A 19,026-nucleotide genomic window follows, 5' to 3' on the forward strand; every position below is an offset into this window, starting at 1 on the left:
CCAAAATCTTAGTTGTTAAGAATGTGGGATTAGAGACCTTATCCCATAATCACTCATTAACTTAACCCCACATTACACAAATAAGTCTCAGACTAACAGTACTTTTGTCATCAGCAGTATAATTATGGAGAACAATAAAATGTTTTTGTTTTGCTCTCCCATCTCATCCATGTTTTTTAAGGTCATATTATAGCTACGTTATCTTAAATAGCTATTACACAACTTTTCTTTTCAATCTTTATTTAATCTTAGTTCTGCAAGTAACCATTTTTGTTCACTACCAGTGCTTCTGTTTAAGTCTCTGTAGTCATTTTGATTGTTACAAGTTCTTTTGAAGATGATGGAAACCATATTCTCTGAATCCTTGTGTGTTGATAATAATTTATCTTTGCCCTTTAGACCCAAGGTCCGTTTTGCTGTGTATAAAATTCTCGGCTCCTGCTTTCTTTTCTTAGATATCTTAAATATGTAACACATTTTTTTTCCTGGCATAAAGCACTAGTATTGGTGGTAATCTAGTCTTCTCCAATTTATTTTTGCCTAAGTGGCCAGTTTTTTTCCTTTATAATCCAGTAATTTTACTACAGTGTGTCTTGGTGTTGGTTGTTCTGGGTTAATATACTCAAGTGTGTAATGTGATCTTTCGATATGTGATTTCATATCTTTTTTACTTACGTTTTGTGTTTTGAATCATTTTTAGTGTCTAGTAGTTTGGAAGTGTGTTACTGTTTTACTTTGTGATTTTTTATTGTAAAATAGACAACAAAATTTATCATTTTAACCATTTTTAAGTGTACAGTTAAGTGACATTAAGTACAGTATTCACATTGTTGTGCAAACATCACCACCATCCATTTCTAGTACTTTTTTATTTTTTCTAACTGAAATTCTGCTCATTGAGCGAATGCCACATTCTCCCACTCCTCCAGACCCTTGGAACCACCATTCTATTTTGTCTTTGGATTTCACTATTCTTGTATCTCTTAGAAGTGGAATCATGCGATATTTGTCCTTCTTTGTGTGTGTCTTATTTTACTTAACCATAATGTCTTCAAGATTCACCCACGTTGTAACGTGTCAGAATTTCCTTCCTTTTTAAGGCTGAACGTTACTCCATTGTATGTATGAACCACAGTTGGATTCCTTTTATGTTTTGGTTATTGTGAATAATGCTGCTGGATTGTGAATAAATGTGGGTTAAGTTCTTGCTTTCAACTCTTTTGAGTATATACCCAGAAATGGAGGATCACATTGTGATTTCATTAATTTTTTGAGGAACTGCTATATTTTCCACAGCAATAAGCACTATCTTACATTCCCACTAGCAGTGCACAAGTGTTCCAAGTTCTCCACATCCTCACAACACGTGCTCTTTTCTGGTTTTCTGATAGTAACCATCCTAATGAATGTGAAATGGTATCTCATTGTAGTTTTAATTTGCATTTCTCTGATGACTTAATGATGTTTTAGCATCTTTTTGTATGCTTATTGGCCATTTATATGTTTCCTTTGGAGAAAGTTTAACCAGTCTTTTATCTATTTTTTTTTTTTTTAAGTTGTAGGATTTCCTTGTATATTCTGGATGTTAATCTCTTATCAGGTACATGATTTGCAAATATTTTCTTTGATTCTGTGGGCTGTCTTTTCACTTTCTTGATGCACAAAAATTTTTTGCTTTTAGGTTTAATTTTTTATTTTGAGAGAGAGAGGGAGAGACTGAGAATCCCCAGGCTCCACACTGTCAGCACAGAGCCCGATTCAGGGCTCAAACCCATGAACCGTGAGATCATGACCTGAGCCGAAATCAAGAGTTGGATGCTTACCTGTCTTAGCCACCCAGGTGCCCCTGCACAAAAGTTTTTAATTTTGATGAAGCCCAGTTTACCTGTGATTTCTTGTGTTTTATGTGCTTTTGGTTCCTATCCAAGAAATCATTGCCAAACCCAAAGTCCTGGAGTTCTTGTTTTCTTCTAAGGGTTTTATAGGTTTAGTTCTTACATATAGGTCACCAATCCTTTGTGAGTTAATTTTTGTATATGGTGTAAAGTGAGGGTTGGATTTCATTCTTTTGCACTTGGATATCTGGTTTCCCCGGTACCATTTGTTTTTGTTTTTGTTTTTGTTTTTGTTTTTGTTTTTGTTTTGAGCAGTTCTTTCTAGTGTGATTTTTATTGCTTAGGGTTAACTCTTCTGATTCGTTTCTTACAGTATTTTTGTATGACCTAAATACCTTTCAGTTACATATGCAGATATATAGCTTGCTTTCTAAGGTTCCCTGGCTGTGTTCCCCCTCCCTCATTTTTATCTTTTCTTTGCCTTGTCCCTGTCCTGCCATTTCTGCATTGGAAGTTTCAATATTGAGTCCTGGAAAAGAGCCTTGGGAGATCGATTTGAAAAGTACATGGAAGTTGGCTTGAACCCTTTAAGCCCTACTCTAGGCATCTGGCATCCACCCACTTACTGAAATTGACAAAATTCCTCCCTGGTTTAGCTGCTGTTACCAGATTGGCCCACCATGATTTCCTAAATGCTTGGGGGCTACTTTGAAGTTCTTACCAAGTCCAGCAAATGCCCCATTCCGTTCCTTTGCTTCTTTTTGCATAGATGCTGATAGTGGGACGCTCTTGTGGCTACACAGTAGTCAGTTTTGTCCTTAACTCGTTCAGTATTTTGGAATTTCCTAGGAATGCCTTGCCAAATAGTTTAGTTATAAATATCCATGGGGTTTTGCTTTTGCTCTAGTTACTCTGGTTTTCTATGGGAATTTGGTTACCACCTCTGCCAATATCTATCTTCTCAGAATTCTTCAGATAAAACATTAAAAGGTAATCCACAGTCCCTTTAAGAGATACAGTAATTTCCAAACACTGCAGTAGACTATCATTTAAATGTACAGTTGACCCTTAACATGGATTTGAACTCCATGAGTGCACTTATACACAGTTGTTTTTTTTTTTTTTTTTCAGTAAATATATTGGGAAATTTTTTGGCAAGTTGCAACAATTAAAAAAATTCAATGACAAACCACATAGCCTAGAATTACTGAAAAAGTGAGAAAAATGAGGTATTATGAGAATTACAGTAATACGTGTAACATAAAATATGCGTTAATTGACTATTTATATTATCAGTAATGTTTCCAGTCAGTAGTAGGAGTTTGGAGAAAGTCAAAAGTTATACATGTGTTTTTAATTCAGGGTGGGAGTGGGTTGGCATCACTAATTCAGTGGGTTGGCCCACATTGTTCAGGGGACAACTGTACTTTAATAGGTATAAGTTCTTCTAAGAAGATAAGGATATCATTTTTTTAAGAATCATTAAGTCACTTGAGTTTCATTCTGTTAAACAAGGAACATAATCCATTTGGGAAAGTTTATTAATAGACATAAAAGCGTATGTGATATTCTTGATTGATTTTGCATATTAATTTTGAAAAGAACTCTAGAAAGTTCTCCCACAAAGCTTTAATGTTATTTTGAAACATGGCAGTTTGTCTGCCTAATTACAGGGATGTAGACTGATAAATATTGGGCTATATATTATAGGTCTCTATAAAGTCTTAATGAATCACCTTGTTTTCCCTCCTCAAAATTAGATGATTGTAACAGGTCCAAATCACATCTTTTGTACACACACACACACACACACACACACACACACACACATTTATGTTCATATGCTTCTATCATAGCTTTAGCTCATCTGTCCCAGAAATAAGAAAGCATTTTATTTTTATTCTAAGAAAGCATTTTATATAATTTGGTAATGTAGTGCTTCTACACTAACTCTGGTCTATAGAATAGAGCAGAATTTTACATTAACAAATGTGCATTGAGTATTTGCATTAGCCAAGCCACACAAAGGCCTCTGCATAAACATTGACTATGTAATTTATAAATTGATTTTGAAGGCAGTTAGAACAAGAATTCTGAAGATGTTTTTATTGCATAAAATCGATAAGGTAATGTTTTTAAGGGAAAATCAAATTAGATTGCTGTGTACTTGTTAACGGTTCTAGTTGCAAAGCTGCTGTATTAAGTACTCCTATGATCATATTTAAGGAAAAACAGGTAATACGAAGTTTCTCTTTAAATCATTTGAGTCTGGAGGTGCCTGGGTGGCTCAGTCGGTTAAACATCCGACTTTGGCTCAGGTCATGATCTCATGGCTGGTGGGTTTCAAGGCCCGCTTCTGACTCTGTCCTGACAGCCCAGAGCCTGGAGCCTCCTTCAGATTCTGTGCACCCCTCCCCCTCTCATGGTTTCTCCCTCAAAAATAAATAAATATTAAAAAATAAAATAAATTATTTGAATCTGATATAGAAAAAGAAGCAAATGAGGACTTGTTCGGTGTAAAATTTTAAATGTTATAGTTTCAGTGGCTTGTACTTAGTTACCCCATGCTATGTGTTTATATGACAACGTAACAATGTTATTCCACAAACATTAAGTATGTATTATGTAACAAGCAGTATGCAAAGAAGGTATGTATTTTCTTGTAAATAAATAAGAAATAGTGCGGGAAAGGAAAAAAAAAACATTTGTCTACTGTGGGAATGACTAGGAACAGTAACCAATTTGAGCTATTCTATGGTGCCTATAACATGTAATACATTTCCATCTGCTTCATATCATTTTAATGAACTTTCTCTTCAGAATGCCAATTGTGGGGGTTAAGCCTGTGTGCTAAATATATATAGCCACTAACTAGAAGTGGTTAATTTCACATTTCTTTACTATTTTAACATGGCTACTAGGAAATTTTTAATTACATTTGTGGCTTACATTGCATTGCTCTTTGATAGTGCTGGTTTGGGCTATAAACTTATTTTAATTTTTTTTAATGCTTATTTATTTTTTGAGAGCAAGCAGGGGAGGGACTTTGGGGGGGTGGGCGGAGAAACAGAGGATACGAAGCAGTTCTGTGCTAACAGCAGAGAGCCCGATGCACGGCTCAAACTCATGACCCTTGAGATCATAACCTGAGCCCAGGTGGGACACTCAACCAACTGAGCCACCCAGGTGCCCCGGGCTAAAAGCTCTTAAAAAGTAATACCAATCAACTAATGAAAAGTATAGACATTTGTATCTGTGAACAAAATTATTTTGGAATTCACACTGTAGTAATTTGTTCCATAGAAAAGTTTGCACATTCAAACTAAGCTTAAATACTGGCCTTATTTACAAGTTGAAAAAAAAAAATGATTCTTTTCGGGTCAAGAATTAAGAGCATGAAAACTGTCGTAGTTTCATGCTTGGGGAAAGAAAAAAATAGCTTTGAGCAGGGAAAGGAAGTTCTGAGGATTTGAGGGCAGTCTTTAAATGGTATTTTGATTCAGAGAAGATACCAGATTTTTACAAGCTCCCACATCCTTGGATAGTTGGTATTGCTCTAGCTTAGTGATTGCTATTTAGATCACTAATAGAAGTAGCCATTTGAATCAGTGGTTTCCTTTATGTAGACTTAAACATCTGTTCAAATTATTTTTGTTAACTAAACAAAGTTTCCTGAAATAATTACATAATTTAAATATCAAAATTAGGTACGGCTGGGTGGCTCAGTCGCTTGTCTGGCCTTGGCTCAGGTCATGGTCTCAGTTTGTGAGTTCGAGCCCCGCATTGGGCTCTCAGCTTTGGGTTCTCCACCTTCTTTCTCTCCCCCTCCCCTGCTGGCACACTCATTCATTCATTCATTCATTCATTCTCTCTCTCTCTCTCTCTCAGTAAATAAACTTTTTTTTAAAAAGTCACAATTAAATGTTGTTTAAGAAATGGATATGTAGTATACCTTCTTAAAAAGAAACCTAATTTTCCTTTTAAATTAACAAATGTGCTATGAAGTTATACAGGGTTAAGATAAATGTTGTTTACCAGTGTTTATTGTGCTGTATTAGGTTTCTGGTTTCCTAGAAATTCCCTTTATTGGCAGTAACTTAAAAAGGGAAGTCTTTGACATTAGCTCCTTTAAAAAAAAATCTTTATTGAAATCATTCACAGACCGTAAAATTCACCCATTTAGAATGTATAATTTAATGGGTGTGTTTACAGAGTTGTACACTATCATTGCAGTCTAAGTTTGTAATACTCTCACCACCCCAAAGGAAACCCTATACCCATTAGCAGTTGTTCACTGATTTCTCTCCCCCTTTCAGCCCTGGACAACCATTTTCTGTCTCTCAGTAGATTTGCCTATGCTGTGCATTGCATATAAAATGAAATTATATAATATATGGTCTTTTCACTTACAACGTTTGCAAGATCCATCCATGGTGTAGCATGTATCAGTACTTCATTCCTTTTTACTGTCATCATTCCTTTTTACATTCCATCATGTGGATATACATCATTTTATTTATCCATTTATCAGTTGATGAACATGTGGTTTGTTTCTGCTTTTTGCCTATTGTGAGTAATGCTGCTGTGAACATTCCTGTACAAGTTTTTGTGTGGACATTTTCATTTTTCTTCAGTATATACCTAGGAGTGGAATTGCTGGGTTGTATAGTAACTCTATAGACCTCAGTAATCTTGGAAAGCTTTTTGAAAACATTTTGAGAAGCTGCCACACTTTTCCAAAGTAGTTATACCATTTTACCTTCCCACAAGCATTGCATTAAGGGTTCCTTCCAGTTCCTCCACATCTTTGTCACAATTTGCTATCTTCTATCTTTTTCTTTCTTTTTTTTTTTTTTTTTTTTTAATTTATTTTGAGGGGTGGGAAGAGCAGAGAGAGAAAATGAGAATCCCATGGAACTCTAACTCAGAAACTGTGAGATCATGACCTGGGCCAAAATCAAGTCAGACACTTAACCCACTGAGCTGCTCAGGCACCCCTATCTTTTTTTTTATTATTATCATTATTATTATTATTGCCATCTTATGGGCACGCTAGTGAGTATAAAATAGTAGCTTATGGTTTCATTTTGCGTTTCCATAGTGACTGGTGGTGTTGAGCATCTTTTCATGCGTTTATTGGCCATTTGTAGTATCTTTGGGGAAATGTCTACTTAACCCTTTCCCATTTTTTAAATTGTATTGTCTCTTTATTAAGTTGTGAGAGTTCTTTGTATATTCTAGATAACAGTTCCTTATCAGATACAGGATTTGCAAATATTTCCTCCCATCCTATGGGTTAGCTTTTTCACTTTGTTGATGGTTTCATCTGTAACACATGCATTTAATTTATTAGGATTTTTCTTTTGTCATTTGTGCTTTGATGTCATATCTAAGAAAACATTGCTTGATCCATTGTCATGAAGGTGTATTCCTGTTTTCCTTTACAAGTTTTTATCTCTTAAATTTAGGTCTATGATCCATTTTTAGTTAGTTTTTGTATATGGCGTAAAGAAAGGGATGGATTTCATTTTTTTGCATGTGGATATGCAGTTGCCCCAGCACCATTTGTTGAAAAGACTGTTTTTCCTCTATCCAATTAAATGTTTATTTCTGGAATCTATCCTATTCCATGATCCTTATGTCTTTCCTTATACTATTACCACATGGTCTTGATGACTGTAGCTTTGTAGTTTTGAATTCAGAAAGTATGAGTCTTCTAACTTTGTTCTTTTTCAAAACTGTTTTTGCTTTTCTGGATCCCTTGTGTTTCCATATGAATTTTAGAATCAGCTGGTCAGTTTCTGCAGAAAAGAAGCTGAGATTCTGACAGGGATTGTGTGAATCTGTAGATCAATTTGGGGAATACTGTCCACAATATTAAGTCTTCTGTAGTATTAGTTATTTGTTTAGCCATCCGAAGGAAAGGGGACTTTGAAAGATTGATGTGGAATATTTGAATATCTATGCAAGTTGCTTCCCAATATTCTATGACTATTTACCATTGGCTGGTAGGAGCTGAGTGTATAAGGGAAAATAGAGACTTAACTGAGTTTTTTTTCATTTTTGTAAGTTTCATAATGGTATCTTATCCTCTGTAAATAAATACTTAAATGTCAGGTTACAGTAAGCATTTAAATACTTTTAAATATAATGTAGTTATTCTATGGAAATCAGGCCTTATTCTCTTAATTATTACTGCTTTTCAGCAGTACTGAATAATAGTATTTTTCAGTCTTATATAGCCAGCTCTCTTCAGATATAATTAGAAATCTAAAATAACATCCAACCTGAAGACTTCTGTATTTCTCAGCATAAATTTTCTTATGTTGACAGTATTACACTCACACATAATTATATGGGTAGGAAAACTAAAATACCAGGCTGAATTAATGACATTTTTTGTAATACTGGAATGTCAGTCTTTTCAGTACAACAAAATTAAGGATGTAAACCAGTTTGTACTGAAATTTTGGCTTAATTGGTCAAGCTTGGTGAGATCTTTACTTTTTTTTTTTTTTTTTTTAATATATTTTTATTTGAGAGAACACGTGAGCAGGGGAGGGGGCAGAGAGAGAGAGAAACTTAAGCAGGCTTCCGGCACAGTGCGGGTTCGATCCTGCAACCCTGGGATCAGGACCTGAGCCAAAATCAAGAGTTAGACACCCAACCAACTTAGCCACCCAGGCACTCCAGTGATCTTTGTTATTAACAAATGGACATTTTAACCTATTTTCCTCTTTGTTGAGGAGCCATTACCCCCCTTTATTTTTCCATATATCTAAGCTTATACTTCTCTTTTCATATTCTGAGACCTTTCTGGGAATCTTCTAAAGTTATGCCGTTACCACTTTTCTTTAACTGTAGCCTTAGGCATGTGATTTCCCAGTTTTTAGCTGTGATACCTAGAACTAACTGGATATTAATGAAGTCTTTTGAAGGCACAGGGAATAGTTCTCCTAGTCTTGGGAGAGGGGGAGTTTGGAGGCAGTTAACGAACAGGGAAGAAATGGCTTCACTGGCTTATAGGACCTAAAGATGAAAAATAACAATAGATTAGAATAAGCTTCTTGATGATGTATTAGCAAATAGAAGGCAGATGTGGAAGTCTTTTCTTTGTTTCTCTTAGGACTCTTTTGGACTAGGAAATTTAAATTTGAAGAGTAATAAAACAGCTGTGGCTTCTTCTTAAATACAAATGTATACATAAGGTGTATGCAGAAATATATTACTAAAAGGATGAAGACCGGAATGATTTCATTTGAAACTGACTGGTATGGCCATCATCAGTGGCTTTTGTTAATTCAAACTGACCTTGCCTCCAAATATCAAGGTTGAAGCCAACATTGGAGAGTGAAGAATGTCAGCAGTGAGGGCATCATGAGCAGAAGGGGGAGACAGCGGCCAGGAATGGGCAGGAAGAGAAAGGATGGAGAAGGAAGGGAGTCAGATCAAGAGGTAGGAATGGAAACATATAAAGGAATAGAAAAAGAGAAGGGGGTAAAAGGAGGGGAAAGGGACGAAAGGAATACTGGTGTAATCATTGAAGTAATGTCGTGTATCATCATTTTGGTGTGTTTGAATTCGCTTAGTTAGGGCTCCAATGGAACCTTTAAAGAATTGAGTTTAACTGTGGAAGGAAGAAGGTGCGCAAGAAAGAAGGGAATTTTTAAAAGCATGTTAAATCACCTTTAAATTTTAAGATCAGCATTAGCAATACACAATTGTTGTTTACAGCATAATAATAATAATGTACTTTACAGCATAATAATAATAATTTCAGTCATATGACTCTGGGCACCATTCTAAGTGCTTTATGTATATTAATTGATTTAATTCTCACCACAACTTTATAAGCAGATACTATTTCTCCCATTTTACAGATGCAGAAACTGAGCCACAAAGAGAATAAGTAATTTGCCTAGGCTAGTCAGATAACAGAGCCAGGATTCCACTGAGGCACCCTGACTACTATGCTACAGCTGGCTTCATCACCTCTACCTCCCCCTCTCCATGATTTGTATGGTATATTTCTGTAGAAATTTGTCTTGTTTTGAGAATGTGATAGCCCTTGGAAACAGTTGTACATTTGCTAGGCTGACAAACTTGACACTATTTAAAAATCAGTTTTTATTTCCTTCATTTATAGTAATTCAAGCAAGTTTATTAAAACAGATAACAGAACACAAAGATGGATCATGCATGGTCCTTGTCACCAGTGAGCTAAATCTCAGGTTGTAGTTGCTCACTTGAACCAAGTATCTACTCCAGTATTGGTGTGAATTCTTTGACTTTGAACCAAGTTTACGTGCACTAATGAATGTCTGTTGCCTTCAAAAGGATGCTCCCTTTAAAAGCCACAGGCCAACTAATAACATAGCCATTACTTAAAACTTTTTGGAGTTCTTTTCCTTTCAGTAAGCCACACAGCAAAATCCGCTTTCTATATAAAAAAGCAGAGGCACCTAGCTTGATTACCTTCTTTAGTCATTCTTAATTAAAATTAAAGCCTCACATGGATACTCACAAAGTATTTATCTAAAAAGGTGTTTTGTTTTGTTTTGTTTTGTTTTTACAGCCCTGATGGAGTAAAATGTTTGCAGGCTGTAGAGGAGGAAATGTGAATGGAGTTAGTGGATTTCACCAGGAACTTTGGAAGAGTGTTGGGTATTAGTGTTGCACTGGAGGAGGATGAGAATTGAGCCCTATTTAGAGGGAACAGAAAGACTTCTGTGAGGAGTGTGGGTAAATAAACCAGGAATCTACCCTGAAGATCATTGCTTAGTTCCCCGAATATTTAATTTTCTTAATTATTTGTAGAATTTTAGAGTCATTCATTAGTAAACATACTTTGTTTCCATTGAGACTATATTGTAAGGAGAAAAAAGTCTGTGGTTTGAAAGTACTTGATATTGAGGCTTATAAAAAGTCTGAAGAGAATGGAGCAATCACTGGGAATCCTAAGAGGCTGTGCCAGGAAAAGCTCATTGGAGACTTTTAGAAGGTACCTTTTAGGCAAGTAAGAGAAATCTTGGATCATCTGGCACTTAGGAAAAAAGTTTATTAAGTTCAGTCTAATTTGACATGTGGCTTGAGCCTGTATTGCTTCACTCTTTGGTAAATAGTGCTAGCATTTGATGGCCGGCTTAGCCATTCCCCTCTTAGACATGAATTAGGTAAAAAGTGAGAGATTGTGGGACACTGAGAGTATCTTTATTGTTTCTTGCATTTCTTACCTTTGTATTGGCTGTTAGATTTTTACTGTGGGATTTGGAATACCTAGAATTTAACATTGGTGCCTTTATATTTTATATGTGGATTATCCACCTATCATTCGCTTGGCAAATATACTGAACAGCAGCTGCACAATGCAAGACAATGGGAATGTGAATGAATAATTCAGTGTCTATATTTAAGCTGCTTCTGGACTAGTAGGGCAGACAAAATTAGTAAGCCAGAAGTTAGAATACAGCGAAAGTACAATGACAGAGGTGTACACAGTTTCCTATTGAATAAAGAAGGGCACTTCATTTTGACTGAGGAATTTTCCTTAGGATGAGGTAAACATTTAAGTAGAAAAGGAATTAAAGTAGGTAGCATAGGAAATTCTCAGTATGTGGAAAAAATAACTGGGATAGGAAATGATTGTCCACTGTCTTGTACTTTGTACATTTCAGAAAAATCCCTGCCCTGTATGGCTGCTGTTTTACTGGTATTTCAAGAATATTAACTAATTTTCATGTTACTTAATTAAATCTTTGGTAAAGAATAATAGTAGTTTATTCTAAATCTAAGAAAACTACGAGTAAGTTGCCTTTTTGAGTATTCTTAATTTTTAAGTCTTTTCCTTGTTTTAATTTTGAAAGATGGAAATAAGTTGGAAAGTCCAAGTTGAAATTATTCAGTCCTTTTAAGATAACATTACTTGTTCTTTGGAGCCAAACTGATGTAATTTTACGTCTGTTTTGAAGTCATTTTCACTCCATTTACTCATCTGCAAATGAAATTGGACTATCTAGAGAAGGTCCCTTTCAGATCCAAAATCCAGTGATTAAATTTCATGGCTCAGCATTATTTATAAGTTGTTTTAAAAGCTCAGAGGAAAGAATCTACCTTCTTGTATCAGAAATTTTGTCCTTAACTACCCAAATCATGTAGCATGCTTAATGCCTCTTTCTGTCCTCCCCTCCCTCTTCTGGCATTGTTTCTGTATAGTGATTGGTGATCCCTAAGATACAGTAAGATTCAGATGTTCATCTCTTGAAAAATAACCTGAATCTTGACTTCTAGAAATCATCTTCCCATGAAAAATTTCTTCTGTGTAATCTTAGAATATTATTTGAATTTAGAGTATGCTTGTTTTCTGAGTCAGCAGTAAATTTGGTTTATTACTTTTTGGGTAAATATTGCTCAGAATTGATGTTTCTCTAAGTCAATGTCTTTATAGTGCTGTGTTCTTATACTTCAATCCCAAGAACATATAACTTAACTAAAGCTTAAAAAAAAATTGCTTATTTCTTGATCTCCATTTGGCAATGTCTCTACTCTGTTGATTTATCTTACATGTTCATTATCTGGTTCTTTAGCTATTGTTAATATTGCTATAGTGAAGTAATAGAGTTACTCAGTAGCAGTTTCATGTTCAGAATCTTCTCATTTTGCCTTGTAGATCCTTTTTCTGTCCTAAAGCAATATTGCATAGCTCTTAGCCACACAAGTGAATTGTTGGTTAATTTAAAAGAAACCTAGAAAGTAGTGGCTGTATCTAAAAAGAAGGAAAATCTAGGTATATTTTACCTATTTTTCATTTTTTTAAGCTACGACTTTATTATTTTGCTTGAGTTTTTATTTTACCTCCACAATATGCATTAATAATAAGTTAAACTTTATTTTAGTTTGCCCAAGTGTAAGTCTTTTTCCTTTTTCCCATTGCTGTTTGCAAAACAGTAAAGCAAGTTTTAGAGACTAGGGTAACTAGTTCTATTTAATGAATCACTTTATTAAAACTCTTACATCCGTCTTGTTATAGCCCAAGTCACAATTCATATTTTTAATACTACATTCCTTCCTTGCACGCCCCACCTTAGAAAGTAGAAGGTTTTTCCAAAATTTTTTATTTTTAAATCACCAAATTTTTATCTTTTCTGCAGATAATATCACCTACTGCATTATTTTTGGCTGCAAAAGTGGAAGAACAGGCTCGAAAACTTGAACATGTTATCAAAGTAGCACATGCTTGTCTTCATCCCCTAGAGCCACTGCTGGATACTAAATGTGATGTATGTAAAAATAATTCAATTGGCGTTGCCTTCCAACTGCTGCTTGTTTCTTTTACCACTTAGGAATGCAATACCAGGGAGTGATCTAACAGAAACATATTTCATGCATATACATGAATTTCAGTATCATTCTGAATCATGTTAAGGCTGTGATTCAAAGGTGGTTTTAAGTGTTTCACATTTTATTGCTTATCTTCACAGCAAAGCTATGATATATGTAGTGGTGATCTTATATCACTTCCATTGTTTGGGTGCATTTGAGACCAAAGATGAATAACTCTTAAAATTTGTCAGCAATGGAAAAAAAAAGAAAGAAAGACCTCTGGTTTTGCCTGTAGACCAGTAAATAGTAATTTTACAGAATTGTTCCTTTATTAATGCATATATACTAATAGTTATCCCTGTCATATGTAAAAATGCACTGAGATAATGGCATTTAAAGGAGTAAGATAATGATGTTAGCCATTTAATAATAGAGAATGTATGATGATGCAAAGATTGTTCTTGTAACTTCTATTAACATGATAAATTCGGAATTATTTTTGGTGAATACTTAGGGTATTGTTCAAATGATAGAAATCTATGTTTAAAAAATTATTTTAGTGACCTTTTCAAAATGGGGCATAAATAAAGGTGTTTTTCACTCTTGAGTTTAGCAACATGTCCTTACATGAATATTGATGATGTATTTTTTTTTATCACCTTAGTTGTTACAATTTAAGAAATTTGACAGTGATAGAAATTTTTTTCATACATCTATTCCCAGAGCAGTTGCAGTAGGAGAATAATTTATTGAAGTTGAAAGAGAAGGCCTTCTGTTTCCCCATGGTGTATGATACATCATTTTGGTATTTTATATCTAAAATGTTTTAATCTAGAGATTTGAGGGTTTGCTTTGATTGCATTTGTCTTCTCTAAAGAGAGGAAATTCTACACAATAACTCTGACTGTTAAGGAATTTCCACTTGAGATATCTTAGGTTGAATTGATAAGCCTTTTCTTTAACAGGCAGGTTTGAATTTGATTTTCTTACTTGAGTTGGTGCTGCCTTTGGTAAAGTGTCTTGAAGCACCACTGCCTATGTCAAGTTTTACGTTACAGGCTGGAGCGTTTGTTGTTTTCAATGAAGCTCTACCTCCTTTCATGTTATCATTGTCTTGAGGGGTTTTGTTGCTATTTACCTTTTTTGCATATCCTGTATTAGAAGTAATTCAATTTAGATTGGTTGCAAAATATAGGATTTCCCTGTCACCCTCAGTGTATTTCCTTCATGCTCCTAAACTAATCTGGCTCTTCTGTAATCAGTCTGTGATTTACATGAGACTTAGTGGTCCCATAGTCTCATAGTGTTGATCTTAAGCATTTTAATAGTATTATTTTTACCTGGCAGGCTTACCTTCAACAGACTCAAGAACTGGTTTTACTTGAAACCATAATGCTACAAACCCTAGGTATGTACTCATGGCTGATGCTATTTTTGTGGTGTTCTAAAGAAAGAAAAAAATTTCTGGAATAACTTTATCATTGAAGATGTTTCATTTTAAAACAAGGTTTGGGGCCAGAATAGTATAGCCTGGTTATAAGAAAAACTTTTTTTTTTTTTTTTTTAATTTCATTTGGCATAATTTAATTGAATGGTAAACATAGTTTTCATTGTGAAAGGCTGTTGCATATGATTGTAATGTGCACAAGTATTCATGGCAGTCTTTGCTCTCATAGCACTTGTAGTCAGTTTTTAATGAATTTATCACATCATTTTTAATATGACATAGTGTAGTTATTTAACCATTCATCATCCCCTTCTAAAAGTTATATTGTCTTCAAGTTTCATGCAGTTTAAGTGATCTCTAAAGATTATTTATTCTGATCTTTAACTTATGAGGAAATTGAGGCCTGAGAAGGTTTATCTTGTATAAAGTCATATATTACTTCTGGAAGAGCCTAGCGAAGTGTGATGGAATCACATGGGCTTTATGGAGATCTTGGTTTAAATCTGTAGGCCTTTGACTTGCTTTGTAAACTTAGGCAAAGTTCTTTGATCTTGTGTACCTCCATTCTGTATATGCAGGATAGAGTAATAATGTCTTAAGTCTTAACATTGTGAACTTAAGAATGAGAGATAATGTATAAAAAATGAGTACATGGTGTATATGTCATAAATAGCCACTATTCGTTATGGTAGTTATTTCATATGTTACTCCGTACCCAATCATTGAAGAGAAGTGCAGTAATAGTCTCCCATCATGACAGATTCTTTTTATTAGAAAAGTAGTTTGTTTGAAATAGATACAACTTATTTGATGTTGTAATAGTATAAAAAGATATAAAAATAAAAGTGAAAATCTTATTCTCACCAAATCCACTGACTTAGCATGTTATTTTTTATATAAAATTATATAAATATGAAATTTATAAAGACTTGTGTAATAAAGTTTGAAAGGAAAATTATATTATTTTAAGGGGAACATTAGAATTGACAGTATACACCTCTGGCTTTGATTAAAGTATGGTTTTGCAGGTTTAATTACAGTAGAAATATAAATAGATCACACAACAACTTTATAAATCTAGATTACCTGTGTATTAGGATGTCACTCGTTTACTGCTTCTGAAGATGCTAGATGTGACCTCCACTTTAAAAAAATTTTTTTTTTAATCTTTAGTTTTGAGAGAGAGACAGAGTGTGCGCAGGGGAGGAGCAGAGAGGGAGATACAGAATCTGAAGCAGGCTCTGAGCTGTCAGCACAGAGCAGGATGCGGGGCTCGAACTCAAGAACCGCACGTGACCTGAGCCGAAGTCAGGACACTCAACTGACTGAGCCACTCAGGCACCCCAACGACCTCCACTGTTTAAAAAAAAAGAAAAAAGCCTGCCTTACCTAAGGGTTGAATAGACATTAAAAGCTCTTTCAGCATTTTATCTTTGGTTTTAGAAGAAGTGATTTAAAGAATCTTGAGGCTACAAGGTTTACTTGTCTTAATCACTTTATTATTAATGAAACGTAGTTATAAACTAACTGGTTGAAACCCTTTGATTTAAGGCATACTAAGAAAATAAGAGGACCATAAATCATTGAAATGGTCTTTCTTCCCACTATGGGGCAGATTATATTTATGAAAAATACCCTTTTTACATCTTATAAAAAGGAGAGTTGGAATACATTTTAAAAATATATCACATGGACACCTGGGTGGCTCAGTCAGTTGATCATCTGCCTCTTGATTTTGGCTCAGGTCATGATCCTAGAGTCTTGGGATTGAACCCTGCGTCAAGCTCTGTGCTGAGCATGGAACCTGCTTAAGATTCTCTCCCTCCCCCACTCACACGCATGTGCTCTCTCTCTCAAAACCTATATGTGTGTGTGTGTGTGTGTGTGTGTGTGTGTGTGTGTGTGTGTGTATATATATATATATATATATATATTCTGTAATTGAATTATTTTATTAATGGTTGTATTTTTCATATATTTCAGTTTGTTTTTAACCTGAGGGTAATCATAATTAATTGTAAATCAGAATTTTTAATAACTATTACCGTAATCTATAAATAACTTTGCTATCAGTTTTCCTAAGTGGACATTGTTTTTGAAAAGAAATTATTTCTCATCGTTGATGGTATAATGAGCATGTCAGTGACAGAAAATAACTTTGCCTTTGGATCTTTTTAATAATGAACAATATATTATACATTTATGGTTGTGCTGATGAATGGCATTTCTCAGTCAAGTATTGTAGTGTGATAAGTGATTGGGAAAAAAGTGCTTTTCATTTCAGGTTTTGAGATCACCATTGAACATCCACACACAGATGTGGTGAAATGTACCCAATTAGTAAGAGGTAAGTGATCTTTGAAATTTCTGAATTAAGTGTTAATACTTTTTATTGTCTATAATTGACTTGAATGAGTTTTATTAAAATGGGGGAAATACCATTTTGAAGCAACATCTTTTGTTGTTCTACATCTACCTATTCATCCGCTTCTGTATGTGGTGAATTAGCTTCCTTTAAACTTAGGTGAGAATCTTTCAGTAAAAAAACTAGAGGGCTTCCAATTAATAGGACTCTCTCCACCTACTTATTAGGCTAATAAGCCAGTTCCCATTTTAGTTAATGTTTAAGAAGTTGGCCATTAACACATACACACAGAAAATTTCTGGTTTCTGTCAAACTTCCATTGACCTCTAGGAAAATGATGACAGTTTAAGAATTTGGAGGCCATCCTCATGTCTTTCAGATAAAAATTGTCTTAGCAGATTTGCCACTTTGGAAATGTTTTCCCCATATTCATTTGAAAACAACAGATTTAATACATTCAAAGTTCTGTAGCATTTCTAAAAATAATTTCCTTTTTGTGTGTAATGGGGAAGTATATAGTATGATACAGGCAGCATGTGATGTGCCTTTTAAGCCTTTTAAAACAGGAGTAGGAACTTTTTTTTATTTGCTTTACTGCTTATAAAGCATGTGGTACACACTTTTCTACTCTTGTTAATGAATTCTATGTATCTGTTCATGTATCCCTAGAAATATTTTTTACATAGTTGCATGTTGTTACACTACTTCTTACTTCTTCTTTCCTGTTTGCCATTTGAAGTGTTACTGTACTAAGAGCAACCACTTGGAACCTTCAGTGTGCCTTTTTCTGTTACTTTCTTTTTTGAAAATTAAATTTTGCAGTTTCATTCTTTTACCACCAGACTTCTTTTCTTTAGGTTTATTCTAAACAGAATGGGTAAGACTTTTGAAGGCCTTTTTTGATTTTTAGTGTTTACCTGAATAGTCTCACATTTTATTCATTTTAAATTGAACTCATATACCTACGTAGGATTTTATTATGTTAATGGCTATATTTAAAACAAACAAACCTGTTGTCACAGTGTCATTGTTCAGAACTGGACTTCTGAAAGAAAGTACCTTGTTTGTTTGTTTATTTTTGGTTTTTTATAGCTAGCACCTGTTATGACTTGCAAAGTAGAACATATTTAATTATGGTTCCTGTTCCTCAGGGTTATCTGAATATGATTGATAGCACATTTTTATCCACAGAATTACAGTGTAGTATAGAATTCATATAGATAACTAGTGTACATGTTGAATTAAAAAAAAAAAAAGCCTTAGAGTAAGCTATTTCTGTTAGAATAATGGAGAGCCATATAACTTTGCTCTAAACTAAGCCTGGTGAAGAAAGACGTTTTTATAGCTTAAAATACATATACACAGATACTTTTATAGCTTAAAATACACACACACACTTAGTAGGAAATGAAACTGGATTTTCAGCTTGGTATTATAGTGACATTTGAGCCATCGTTAAGATCCTTAAAGTTTAATAGCTGTTGTACGTGTTCCCATATATCTAAAGCTAGAGACATGAAGTCCATTCATTTGCAAAGTTGAATAGTAAGTTTTAAAAACATTCACAAAAACTGCAAATTTGATATTTTATCCAAAACAGAATATTTAAATCTAATTTTTTGTTGTTAATGTTTAAAATGTGATCAATTCTTAAATTGTGCAAATTTTATATATGTTTAACTTCATTTTGTCTGACTAACATTTCAGGTAACTATGGTTTACATCTCACTCCATTTAAAAACATTGTTTCATGTTTGGTGTCTGTTTTCTTTGCTCTGTTATAACTTTCTGCTAACAAAACATTTTTCCTGCATTCTTCCTGTGTTGCACACTGATTATTAATAGGTTATTTTGAATTTAGATATATTCTGAGGTGAAAACTGCTATGGCAATTTAAAATTATTTTTACTTCCTTCTCTACATATTTTGATTCTTTGTGGGGATGGGGGGTAGTAGTGGTTTGGTTTCTTTAAGGTTCTCCCCACCACCCCCACCCCAAGATGAGAAAGTTGATATTATGCTACTTTGCTGAAGAATTGGCTAATGTCATTTTACAGGGA

General features: G+C 34.3%; 1 protein-coding gene across 12 annotated transcripts in view; it reads left to right on the top strand.

Moving 5' to 3' along the window:
• Positions 1-19,026, top strand: part of CCNT2 (cyclin T2) — a 41,464-nt gene that overhangs the window by 8,074 nt on the left and 14,364 nt on the right. For 5 of the 12 annotated variants that reach the window (XR_006205414.1, XM_042948519.1, XM_042948520.1 and 2 more), the window contains 3 exons: positions 12,983-13,111; positions 14,502-14,562; positions 16,886-16,948. Coding sequence is in view for 10 of the 12 variants with exons in the window: in XM_042948519.1 (XP_042804453.1) it covers positions 12,983-13,111; positions 14,502-14,562; positions 16,886-16,948 (253 nt within the window). In the remaining 2 variants the exon portion in view is untranslated. Of the gene's footprint in view, positions 1-1,382; positions 1,601-7,389; positions 9,291-9,715; positions 10,578-12,982; positions 13,112-14,501; positions 14,563-16,885; positions 16,949-19,026 lie in introns of those variants that run through there. The other 7 variants (XM_042948524.1, XM_042948528.1, XM_042948529.1 and 4 more) reach the window with 7 other exon arrangements.

Source organism: Panthera leo, chromosome C1 (genome assembly GCF_018350215.1).
Source record: "Panthera leo isolate Ple1 chromosome C1, P.leo_Ple1_pat1.1, whole genome shotgun sequence".
Taxonomy (NCBI): Eukaryota; Metazoa; Chordata; class Mammalia; order Carnivora; family Felidae; genus Panthera; species Panthera leo.